General features: G+C 50.6%; 1 protein-coding gene across 2 annotated transcripts in view; it reads right to left on the reverse strand.

Annotated features, from left to right (window-relative positions):
- kmt2bb (lysine (K)-specific methyltransferase 2Bb) overlaps positions 1-12,800 on the reverse strand; it is a 101,000-nt gene that overhangs the window by 17,952 nt on the left and 70,248 nt on the right. The window contains exons 34-41 of one of the 2 annotated variants that reach the window (XM_080767192.1): positions 10,094-10,251; positions 9,040-9,204; positions 7,406-7,734; positions 6,492-6,597; positions 5,303-6,249; positions 4,317-5,257; positions 3,000-3,399; positions 316-1,118 (exon numbers count right to left, since the gene is read on the reverse strand). In XM_080767192.1, the coding sequence (XP_080623318.1) occupies positions 316-1,118; positions 3,000-3,399; positions 4,317-5,257; positions 5,303-6,249; positions 6,492-6,597; positions 7,406-7,734; positions 9,040-9,204; positions 10,094-10,251 (3,849 nt within the window). Of the gene's footprint in view, positions 1-315; positions 1,119-2,999; positions 3,400-4,316; positions 6,250-6,491; positions 6,598-7,405; positions 7,735-9,039; positions 9,205-10,093; positions 10,252-12,800 lie in introns of both variants that reach the window. The other variant, XM_080767191.1, reaches the window with a different exon arrangement.

Here is a 12,800-nt window from a genome sequence, read left to right on the forward strand (position 1 = left end):
TTCAGGGTGTTTTTTAGGGTGAGGTGTGTTAGTTTTAGGGTGAGGTGTGGTAGTTTCAGGGTGAGGTGTGGTAGTTTCAGGGTGAGGTGTGTTAGTTTCAGGGTGTTTTTTGGGGTGTTTTGGTAGAATTCACCCAGAGCTGTGTGTTAGGGTGAGGTGTGGTAGTTTTAGGGTGAGGTGTGGTAGTTTCAGGGTGAGGTGTGGTAGTTTCAGGGTGAGGTGTGGTAGTTTCAGGGTGTTTTTTAGGGTGAGGTGTGGTAGTTTCAGGGTGTTTTTTAGGGTGAGGTGTGTTAGGGGTGTTTTGGTAGGACTCACCCAGAGCTGTCGGAGTCGCTGTGAGGCTCCTCCTTCAGCGCGAGGCCACAGGGCTCCTGCTTCAGGTCCAGGTCCAGAACTCCTTTGACGGTGGGGGTCTTGATGCGGACCCCCGAGGCCCGCGACGACACCGCCATGCTGGCGAACACGCCCCCCCCGGGGGGCCCCGGGGGGGCGGCGGGGGGGCCGCGGGGGAGGGGCTCCGGCTCCAGGAAGTCCACCTTGGCCTTCTTGGAGACGTAGCGGTCGGACAGCGAGGACACCCGCTTCATGCGGACATGCGTTCGGGGGGCGCGGTGAGGAGGGGGAGGGGCCGGGTGGTGGTGGTGGTGGTGGTGGGGGGGGGCCGTGGGGGGGAGCGGGGCGGGCGGCGGGGGGAGGGGGAGGGGCCGGGGCGGGAGGACCGGCGCGTCGGGGTCGATCAGCAGGTCGGGGGGCAGGACGAGGGAGGAGGGGCTGAGGGTCCGCAGCGAGGGACCGCCGCTCCACTTGGGGGTGTAGTGGCTGGCCATGGCCTCGTTGATGATGGCCTGGGCGCTCTCCGCCGGGGTGGCGAGGGGGAGGGGCTTGGGGAGCTCCGAGGCCTTCCTATTGGTCGACTTGTTGGACTTCCTGGCGGAGGCGGAGCCGGGCTCCTTCTTCTTCCTGGGTTTCTTGGGCTCGGGAGCGTGGAGGCCGTCGGCTAGCGGAACGGACCGCGCCGACTTCTTGCTCTTCTTGTTGTTGTTGTGTGTGAGCAGCTGGGTGATGGAGGGGGAGGGGCCATGGGGGGAGGGGGAGGGGCCATGGACGATGGGCGTCACCTGGAGAGAGAGAGAGAGAGAGATACAGAGAGAGAGAGAGAGAGAGAGATAAAGAGAGACACAGAGAGAGAGACACGTTTTTTAAGCATATATATTTTTCAGACAAATGTGTTTAGTCAGACACACCATGAGTCGGATATAAACACAGACACACCATGAAAGATATAAACAGACAACAGACTAAAGGTCGTTACACACTGGCGAATTAGCGACGCGATGCGAATAAGCGATCTGAAAATGCGAAATATTTGCCCGGCGAATTTATTCGCGTTTGCCTATACACTGTACACATCTATGCGACGCGTATTGTGGGATTATAGCTCCTCTCCTCTCCCTCCTCCTCTCCTCTCCTCTCCTCTCCTCTCCTCCCCCTCCCGCTTTGCTTTGGTATCCTTTCTTTAATAACCCCGTATCCAGTACTTCACAGATGGAGGGGTCCAATTCGTACCGGCCCACATATGGTACAATTGGTACCGGCCGCGCCCATGCATGTGGGCATATATTCCGGTTATAAAGTCTTTATTTTCAGGTCTGCACAGCAGAAATAGCCTAGTGCAAATCTTACCTTTTTGATGAGCCTGTTCACTGGTCATTTTAACTTTTTTCAATATTGGCATATTGCCTATGGTAAATACCATAATAACATCAACACGTCAATTTAACTTGAACAACCAATGTAAATTTGAAGCTATGATTCCCTGCTGAGAGAGAGAGAGAGAGAGAGGGGGGCGCGTTTGCATCAAGCTAAGCGTACGTTCGTTCAATATAAATTACTAGCCCTGGACGGGCTTACAGCGAGAGACACATTAGCCAGGTCAGATTGGTCAGAGGTGTTGCAGTTCGCCTGCGAATATCTGCAAAATTCGACACCAGAGCGAACAAATAAAGAGCGAAAACTGTCGCATTTGCGCACATTCGCCACTGATGTGGAAGCTTTCATTGACTTCAACTGGTTTAAAAAAAATGCAAATTATTCGCACGAATAAATTGCGTCGCTAATTCGCCAGTGTGTAATGACCTTAAGGCTGTACCCTAGACCTTTTTTTAGGACTCGAACTTCGGCAGGAATTTTCGAGCGAACATCCAGACCATTTGTTTCTAATTAATAAAAACAATAACCATTGAGATATCCGTCTCGATCAGAGCGCAGCGAGTCTCCCCCGCTCTTTATCAATCTCTCTCGTCTCTCCCAACACACACACACACACACACCACGAAAACAGCTGATCTGCGCGCTGACAGCTGACATTAATGTGCACAGCAGAACAAGGAGATTTCTTTAAAAAATCATAACTTCTGACAGGAATGCACTAGAAACTTTTTTTTACATGCCCATATCACATTCTCGCCGTGATATATTTTCAAGTTAATAAAAAAGGAAAAAAAATATATTTTTTAAAATAAAAATAATATTAAAAAAACCAATGGTTCTAGCCCATTAATTAAGATTCGAGTGCCAACCCTAACGAGCGAACATTCGAACCTTGAATGTTTAAAATATAAACACAGACACACCATGAGTCAGATATAAACACAGACACACCAACAGACCGATATAAACACAGACACACCAACAGACAGATATAAACACAGACACACCAACAGACCGATATAAACACAGACACACTAACAGACAGATATAAACACAGACACACCAACAGACAGATATAAACACAGACACACCAACAGACAGATATAAACACAGACACACCAACAGACCGATATAAACACAGACACACCAACAGACAGATATAAACACAGACACACCAACAGACCGATATAAACACAGACACACCAACAGAGGAAGAAGGTGACTTCTTGCCATGTTTAGCAAACGGTTGATAAAAGTATTTATCTATTAGCGTTAGTCCTCCTCCTGACCTGTAGGGGCAGCGCGTGCGTCACAGGGTTGCCACAGGGTGGCATGAGGAGCGCGGGGGGGGCGGGGGAGCCCGCGGCGGCCGCCTGCAGCGTGGCGCTCAGCGCGTTGCTCTGCAGCAGGCTGGCGATCTGCGCCACGCAGCCGTAGGACGCCGAGGCCGGGGAGGGCAGCTGGAAGGTGTTGCTGTCGGGGTTCTTCACGAAGATCTGGCCCAGCCGGTTGACCAATAGCACGTGGGGGGTGGGGTCCACGTTGGGACCGCCCACTTCCTTCACCGTCAGGATGGCGTGGCCGGGAAGCCCCGCCGCCGCCGCCTGGTTGGAGGAGAACAGCGACGACGACGGCTGCTGATTGGAGGAGACCAACGACGAGGGCTGCTGCTGCTGCTCCAGGGCCGGCCTGGGCGTGGGATGTTAACCGCTCGTTAATGTCAGAATAACGATAGTGTTCATTTCAGCTTCAATTACTTCATTACTAGAATTACAATGTAATTGTCTTATCCGATGTAGTTCATTAGGTTAACATAACTATAACTAAATGCATTTGAAATTCAATAAAAAGGATACTTTTCAGGATTCCAATTCAAAAATAGCAAAAGATTATTCAGGTTTTCAATTCAAATATAGCAGAAATAGCCGATCTACAAGCTCAAAGCGCGTCGCATTGCGACGTGTTTTGAGCTTATAGATCGGCTATTTTTGCTACGACAGTAATATGTAGCCCTCTGGAGTGAGTGTGGAACTATAGTATTCCTCTGGAGTGAGTGTGGAACTATAGTGGCCCTCTGGAGTGAGTCAGTGTGGAACTATAGCGGCCCTCTGGAGTGAGTGTGGAACTATAGTGGCCCTCTGGAGTGAGTGTGGAACTATAGTGGCCCTCTAGAGTGAGTGTGGAACTATAGTGGTCCTCTGGAGTGAGTGTGGAACTATAGTGGACCTCTGGAGTGAGTGTGGAACTATAGTGGCCCTCTGGAGTGAGTGAGGAACTATAGTGTCCCTCTGGAGTGAGTGTGGAACTATAGTGGACCTCTGGAGTGAGTGTGGAACTATAGCGGCCCTCTGGAGTGAGTGAGGAACTATAGTGTCCCTCTGGAGTGAGTGTGGAACTATAGTGGACCTCTGGAGTGAGTGTGGAACTATAGCGGCCCTCTGGAGTGAGTGAGGAACTATAGTGTCCCTCTGGAGTGAGTGTGGAACTATAGTGGTCCTCTGGAGTGAGTGTGGAACTATAGTGGCCCTCTGGAGTGAGTGTGGAACCATAGTGACCCTCGCCATCATAAAAGTTGCACACCACTGCTCCAGGGTGTACTTTACTACCTGGGCGTAGAGAAGTTGATGGAGATGGTGTGACCCGAGGGCATGGCTTCCTTCTGCAGCGAGGACGACAAAGAGGTGTAGCCGTTGATGGTCAGGGGGGCGGAGCCGGGCAGGACAGACGGACAGTGGCCGGACAGCGAGACAGACGGACAGTGGCCGGAGAGCGAGACAGGCACAGAGGAAGACAGGATGGTTATTGCTGCGGAACCCAGCGGCTGCGGGGTCAAAGGAGGCACCGCGGTTCCGTACGGCGCCACCGGGAGGCCGCTGGACGTAGCGGACAGCAGCGGGTCGCTCTGAGGGAGCCGAGGAGGAACGAAGGGTTCGGAGGTCAGTTTGGTGCACAGACAGTCCAACGAGTCCTGGGGGGACTGGAGGGTGATGCTGGTCAGAGCGGTTCGGTGGTCCTTCGAGCCGGATAGGGAGGTGTGCATGTGTAAAGAGGGGTCAGGCTGCAGCGTGATGCCGGTCAGAGCGGTCAGGGAGGAAGAGGGCTGCTCAGGGTCGGGCATCATGAGGGACGAGGGCTGCAGCAGGTCCAACAGGGACCCCTCCAACGAGGAGGGGTCCCCGGGGCCGTCTGGGTGGTGGTCCTCCTCCAGCAGGGGCCCCACCATCAGCTCGGTGAGGTGGGCGCTGGGGGAGGGGGGGTCGCACCTCTCCAGCACCAGAGGGGCTTCCGTCGTTCCGAACTCCAGCCCGGGGCCGTGGAACAGGTCCTCCGCTCCTGCGGGGTACGACGACGACAAGGGTTCGCTTTCAGGAACGTTCGTACCGTTGTTCAGGGAGGCTTCCCGAGGGGGCGGGGAGAGGCGAGCGCTAGGGAGAGGAGGGGGAGGAGGGGAGGAGAGGGGAGCAGCGGGGAGAGTCTGTGGAGGAACCAAGGCTCCGTCGGTCTGGTCTAAATGATTAGGGTCAGTTTGGTCTAACTGACGACCAACCTTAGCCTGGTCTAACCGTCCAGGGTCAAGAGCTAAGGGACCAACCTTAGCCTGGTCTAACCGTCCAGGGTCAAGAGCTAAGGGACTAGGGTTAAGGTCAGGGTGAGGAGCTAAGGGACTAGTGTTAAGGTCAGGGTGAGGAGGGTCATGAGCTGTGGGACCGTTAGCCAGGCTGTCACCGGCAGAACCAGCGGTCAGCTGGTCAGCGGAGGAGGACGACGGTGTTCTCGGACCGTTGCTGGAAGCCTCCGGTTCGGACGGAGCGACGTGAGCATTCTGAGACGCTCTCTGAGCCGTCGGACCTCCCCTGGAGCCCTTGGCCTTCTGGGCGGCGGCGGCGTTGTTGACCTTTGCCTTCTGGGCGGAGTTGACCTTGACCTTCTGCTGCGTGGCGGCCACGCCGCTGGCGTCGCTCTCCGTGCCGTCGTCGACTCCGTCCAGCTGAGGGATGGTCGCCCGCGCCGCCGCGCTCGGGTTGGGGGAGGGCGGGTCGGAGAGGGGCGTGGCCTCCCTGGCGCCGCCGCCCACGACGGGACGGCTCACGATGGTGCGCGAGAAGTCGAAGTAGTGCTCCATGTCCTCGTCCGAGGAGCTGTCGGCGGCGGCCATCTTGTCCCTGGCGGCGGCCATCTTGTCCCGGGCGGCGGCCATCTTGTCCCGGGCGGCGGCCATCTTGTCCCGGGCGGCGGCGGCGGGTGCCGCGCGCGGCAGAGACTTCCTCTTCCTCTTGACGTGAGCGTCGCGGGCGGACCGGCCCCAGAACTCCTCGTCCTCCTCCTGCGTCGTCCCGTCTCCCTCCACCACGATCTGGGCCTCGCAGTTCATGGCCACGCCCACCATGGCCCCGCCCCCCTCCTCCTCGTCCTCGATCTCCAGCTCCGTCTTCACCAGGTCCGAGTCCGCCGTCATCTCGTCGCGGTCGTCATCGTCGTCGTACGGGTCCAGGGAGTCCCGCAGCGGCGAGGTTCCGCCGTTGGGAGCGCCACCTAGGGCTGCACGACGACACGGACAACAACCACGTCATTTTCAAATGATGGGAATCGGAATCGAATGTTCATGAACCTCGATAACGATATACAGTAGCGTGTCAGTCTAACAGAACAGTAACGATATGCTAACAATGTAGCGTGTCAGTCTAACAGAACAGTAACGATATGCTAACAAAGTAGCGTGTCAGTCTAACAGAACAGTAACGGTATGCTAACGATGCAGCGTACTAGCGTGTCAGTCTTACCACAGACGTCGTCGGGTTCGGGCGACGCCAGGAAGTTGTGCGGCACTTCCACCGAGTCCGACTGGACGCTCAGGTCGAACGACAGCCGGGTCGGACGGGGAGAATGCTGGAAAAAACATTTTCGTTAAACTGAAACTAGACAAAGAAAAAGGATAACTAACTGAAACTGTAGTGTGTGTTTACAACACTAACAGAAACATATATACACATTATAGGAGACAAAATGCCTTCAGTTTTAGTCCATTCATTTATAAGATTAATTTGTAATCTGGCTCTTTTCAATCCTTCACCTTGACTTATCCGCCCGGTGTAGGATAGAAACTAAACTGAAACTAAGTGTATATTATATGAAATAAAAACTAGCAAACCTGCTCTAAAAACTAAAACTAAAGGCTCATACATAGTCTGGATTTTCAGTGGTGAGGTGACCACGGAACTACAACATGACGTCACTGAGGTGACCACGGAACTACAACATGACGTCACTGAGGTGACCACCGAACTACAACATGACGTCACTGAGCCGCGGTGAAGAGCAAACCACCGCCACCGCTCCAGCCCTTCTCTCTGTTTTTACTCACCACCACTCAACGTTATTTCAGCTCCGGTGGTCACCTCACCACCGGAGCGGTGGTCACCTCACCACCGGAGCGGTGGTCACCTCACCACCGGAGTGGTGGTCACCTCACCACCGGAGCGGTGGTCAGCTCACCACCAGAGCGGTGGTCACCTCACCACCTGAGCGGTGGTCAGCTCACCACCAGAGCGGTGGTCAGCTCACCACCGGAGGTGGTCAGCTCACCACCGGAGCGGTGGTCACCTCACCACCGAAAATCCAGACTATGAATAGGCCTTAAGTGAATTAGAATAAAAAAAGTCTAAAACTATAATGAAGAATCAAACTATATTCTAACCTTGGGCGAGAAGGCTCCGGCTCCGTCCTGCCAGGGCGGGTAGGGAAACATGGGACCGGATCCGGGGCCACGGCCGGAGGAGGAAGCCATTCGTCCTCCCGGTCCGACGGGCCGCGGCGAGGGGCCGTCGCCCGCTGCAGGGCCCCCCAGGGGGAAGAGAGGGGAGGTGGGCAGGGACGACTTGTTGGCACGGAGCGTGATGGGCCCCTGGGGGCCGGCGTGGGGGCCCCCGGGGGGAGGGGGCCCGTGGGGGCTGTGGCGGCGTGGGCGGCGTGTCTCCTCCAGGTCACTGATGGTCAGGATGTGGTGAGGCTTGGACTGGCTGGCCACTGGAACACAACCACCCAAACAACACACTATGACTGGCTGGCCACTGGAACACAACCACCCATACAACACATTAAGACTGGAATACAACCACCCAAACAACACACTATGACTGGCTGGCCACTGGAACACAACCACCCAAACAACACACTATGACTGGCTGGCCACTAGAACACAACCACCCAAACAACACACTATGACTGGCTGGCCACTGGAACACAACCACCCATACAACACATTAAGACTGGAGTACAACCACCCAAACAACACACTATGACTGGCTGGCCACTGGAACACAACCACCCAAACAACACATTAAGACTGGAACACAACCACCCAAACAACACACTATGACTGGCTGGCCACTGGAACACAACCACCCAAACAACACATTAAGACTGGAACACAACCACCCAAACAACACACTATGACTGGCTGGCCACTGGAACATCCCCCCAGCTGGTCTGTATCCTTATAATAATTCAGCGAATCTCTGAATGTCTGAATGAATGTGTGTCACTGACAGCGAATTATCTCATCATTACTGCACGAATCACTCCCACTTTTCACACAGGCATGGACCATAATCATATGGAGGTCTTAACGGAGCCCTTTTTCCCATTTGACACATTAATGATTAATAATGAATTTATTAGTGAATTAACCTCGCACCTACGTCCCTTAGCGACACCTGCATCACAGGCCACCGTTATCACCGTTACCCCACTGGCATGCTTCCTCTAGCTACCGCTGCAACACAACAAAATGTGCCCTATACAATTTGGCGCCGCGTGTGTGTGTGTCTCCTAATACATAACACAGCACAGCCGTTCTCCGAACGAGCCACACTATTGGCGCACATTTCTCCATGCAAAACTAAATCTGCACGCTCCCAGAATGAACCTAGCCTACTTTTTACCGATTTTACCGATGTATTTCACTGCAAGCAACCAGGTCTATGAAAATGTTAACAGGCCAGATTAAGTCAGAAAATCCCAAAATAAATCTACAATAAGCAACAATATAGCTGACTGTCAAACATCATTGTCCAATGTTCTTTCAGAGCAGTGGTTCTCAAACATTTTCATGTCATGGACCACTAATATTCTATATATATATATATATATAGATTTACTATATATATATTTGCTGTTCATATATTCAGAACGGGTAAGGACTAGTTATAATAATTCACCTGGTTTGGGCAGACGGCAAACATCCCCCCAGCTGGTCTGTATTATAATAATTCACCTGGTTTGGGCAGAGGGTGAACATCCCCCCAGCTGGTCTGTATTATAATAATTCACCTGGTTTGGGCAGAGGGCGGAACATCCCCCCAGCTGGTCTGCGGGGCAGCTTGGGTTTGGCTCCTGGTTCAGCTCTGGAGGAGGAGGAGGAGGCTGGGAGGGTGGAGGAGGAGTCACATGATGGAGGCTGATGGGACTCAGGCAGGACTACCTCTGGTTCACACTCTGGGGGAGGAAAACAAGGCTGTAGTCAATGTTCCCCCTAACGTGCGCCCGTGCGCGCGCACACACACACACACGGCCAAATGCTCTCGCGCACAACTGAAATCTGTCGCGCACAGACACCGACGCTGGTGTAAAAATAAAGAAAAAGTTTTCTTTAAAAGAAAAAGGTGTTATATAACTGAATATTCCTAGCCTTGATATAAAATAACAATGTTGTAACTTGCGTTTAAACCTTATGTAACTATTCATTGATTCACTCATAGGCCTATACCAAAATCCATTTGTAAAAAAGATGTCTGCTCAGGAGGTTTGAGTGTTTGCTCAGAGCATAGACTGTAAAAAATATGGACAAAGCGTTCCCCGGGTCTAACATGAACGTAAAATGAAGCCTGTCAGTCCTTGCAATGGAAGTCGCCATCTTTCTAGATCCGTTTTGGTCCAGCTGGCCATTGGCTGGCCCAGACAACGAGGCGGGACTTCCCCCCTTCTTCTCCGTTGGTTTTTATTTTGACTCGAGTGGGAGGGGAATCCCTATCATAGACTGTAACGGTAGCCACGCCCCTCAGAACATACGCGACTTTATGGTCATTTTTTAAATTAATGGGACCATAATTTTCCAAAAAGAATATTATGACATTAGAAATGAGACTTTAAACTAGTGACTGGAAGCAGAAAGTATTCATGACCATGTTTATTAAGGTAATACAGTCTAGGTGAAGTTGGGCCCAAATACATGGACTTCTATGGGGCTATGGGTTTTTCTGGGTCCAGTGACAGCGCCTCAACAGGCCATTATATGAACTTTCATTTCCTTAGTGGCTTCACAAAATATCTGTCTGACTGCCCCCCTGGCTCAGAGGGAACATTGGTTGTAGTATCATAGTCTCACCAGAGGGGGCAGCACTGTGCACCGTGGTGTGGTTGTCCCCCTGGTCAGGCAGATCCTCCAGGGTGTTTTCGGGGAGTGGCGGTCGGACCTCGCGGACCGTACAGGTGTATTTACAGCGGCGGGTCGGGTTCACTGTGCTCCAGTACCACCGAGAGCACCTGGAATATAGAAACATACACAAACACAAGTTAATAGTGTTGGGTTCATATCGCTAAGGAGTCCTTCTAACCAAATGGACCAGAGCTATAGTAACATAGTGTTAACACTATGGACCAGAGCTATAGAGCGTCGCAGTCCCTCCCCCTTTCAGAGCGGCGAGTGGCCCAGGAAATTAAAAGCAATGCATTTTTCCCCATAGCCGTTTCTGAAAGTATTTATTTAAAGACGGTTACGCCGCGGACAAAGCCAACTCGGATCGTGACAAATCATGACAATGAACACAATATTTTGGGCCGATCAAATCACTAGAAAGAAGAAAATAAAGGCAGGAGACAACACTATTTGTTTTGTTTTTCTTCTTATAAATTATTTGATCGGCCCAAAACATTGTGTTCAAAATTGCCGATCAAAATGCCCGATCAAAACAGACAGTGGGACAGTGCCAAGTCTCCTTTAAGGTGAGAACTAGCCTAGGCCTCGTGTGTGTGTGTGTGTGTGTGTGTGTGTGTGTGTGTGTGTGTGTGTGTGTGTGTGTGTGTGTGAGTATATTTTTATTAGTTTGATATATGGGGCTATGCTTAATTAAAGATAACTGTTAACATTACAATAGTGTTGTGGCTATACTGTAGTGTAGGATGGTTTGCATCTCCCTCATTTTCGATTTGAAAATGTACAGTTAATAATAGAAACTAGAATAAAAAGTAAAAATACATTTGGAATTTTGGATTATGCTAGTATGAGGCCAGGCAAGCCCATGACTAATCAAAACCTATGAAATGAATCCATCATGAATGAATTAATGTTTATTTATTTCTATTGTTCTCTTCTAATATAAAGGTATGAAGACAGACTTTTCAACGCCGCACTCAAGCTACAGATACGTGGGCTGTTCTCTGACATCCTGGGCCCCACATGACACCGGGGCCGGGCCCCTGCAGCGCTGCAACAGGTTGGTGAGGACAGTTCTGCAGCAAGCAGCTCTGAGCCCCCACAGAAGGTACCATGGACTGGCTTGCATGCTATGTATGATGAACTGTTGGCTGAGGGTGGGCAAAATGAAGCTGACGGCAACGACGCAATATCATCACAGATTGGTCTTTACCTATCAGAGGCAGTTGTAAAAATAGATAAAACAACCAAACAACCCACAATCAAGCCACTTGATTATTGGAAGGCCAATGAAGGTCGCTTTCCTGCTCTCGCACAAGCAGCACGAGCCTATCTCAGTGCACCTTGCACAAGCGTAGATAGCGAGCGCCTTTTCAGTACAGCAGGGCTTATTATTGATGAGAAGAGGAACAGGTTAACTGCAAAAAATGCTGAGATGCTTATATTTTGCAAGGCAAACCTGCCATTCATGCTGCTTAATCAGAAGCAAGCTGACCCCCCCGCCCGCCCCATCTTCCTAAAAGTCTACAGTAATGCCTCAGCTGAAATGATGACAGGAGATATAGCCAGGCCTACAGATTGAGCTGCAATGTTGTTGTTTTTTTTTACTTTTGTATTTAATGTGCACTTTACTTTATTGCTCACGGCTCTCTCCCTACTCCTCTAAAGGCCACAGACACCTCAGCTGAAATAGATAGGCCTACTTAAGATTGTTGCATTCATGTTTTTTTATTTTCCATTTTATTTTGGCTGCCTGTAATCTGTTGCAATTTTTGACAGGAAAGCTGCCTACAGTATAATTAAATATAAGCTCAAAGCTGTACTGTCTCCAAGACAGTGTCTCTAGAGAGCACTAGTAGAGACTACTAGAGAGAATGTTGTACTGTAATGTTGTACATGTGACAGCTAGTGTACAGTTATTTTTGTTATTCTGTGTACTTATTCTCATTGGGTTTTGATTTTGTTTATTGCTAATGCTGTGAACTTTGCATACTTATCCTGTCTGATCCTACATGCAGATAAATAACCTTGAAACTATTTTATTGTGCCTGTAACCTGTTGCAGTAATGCAGTTTGAGACTGAGTTTATTTTTCACAGGAAAGCTACAGTATAATTAAATATAAGCTCCAAGTTGTCTCTAGTGTCGCTAGAGAGAATGTTGCACTAGTAGAGACAACTAGTTGCACATGTGACAGTCACAGTATACACAGTTCTTATTCTAGTTGTTGTTTATTGCTAATGCTGTGAACTTTGCATACTTAGATTGTCTCTAGAGAAAATGTTGCACTAGTAGAGAGAATGTTGCAGTTGCACATGTGACAGTGTACAGTTCTTATTCTCATTGTTGTTCTGAGTATGACTTTATTTTTTCCATACAAAAGCTTGTAGCTAAACTACAAATTGTCTCTAGAGAGTCTAGAGTGAAATATTGCATGTTGCCCCAGCCTGCAATAAACGGTTGTCAATTCATGATACTTTCTCATCTCCTAATTTTTATACTTAACAGTGTCAATGATGTGTAAGAAGAGTCATTCATTAAATACAGTAAGTATATATGCTACACAATGGAAACATTTATGGATTTCACGACGCTGTGATCGGCATCGGCAATATCGGTATCGGCCTGCCCTATACTGTTTCCGGTGATCGGCCCCAAAA

The sequence above is a fragment of the Protomyctophum bolini genome, assembly GCF_963924005.1.
Source record: "Protomyctophum bolini genome assembly, chromosome: 7".
In the NCBI taxonomy this organism is placed as follows: Eukaryota; Metazoa; Chordata; class Actinopteri; order Myctophiformes; family Myctophidae; genus Protomyctophum; species Protomyctophum bolini.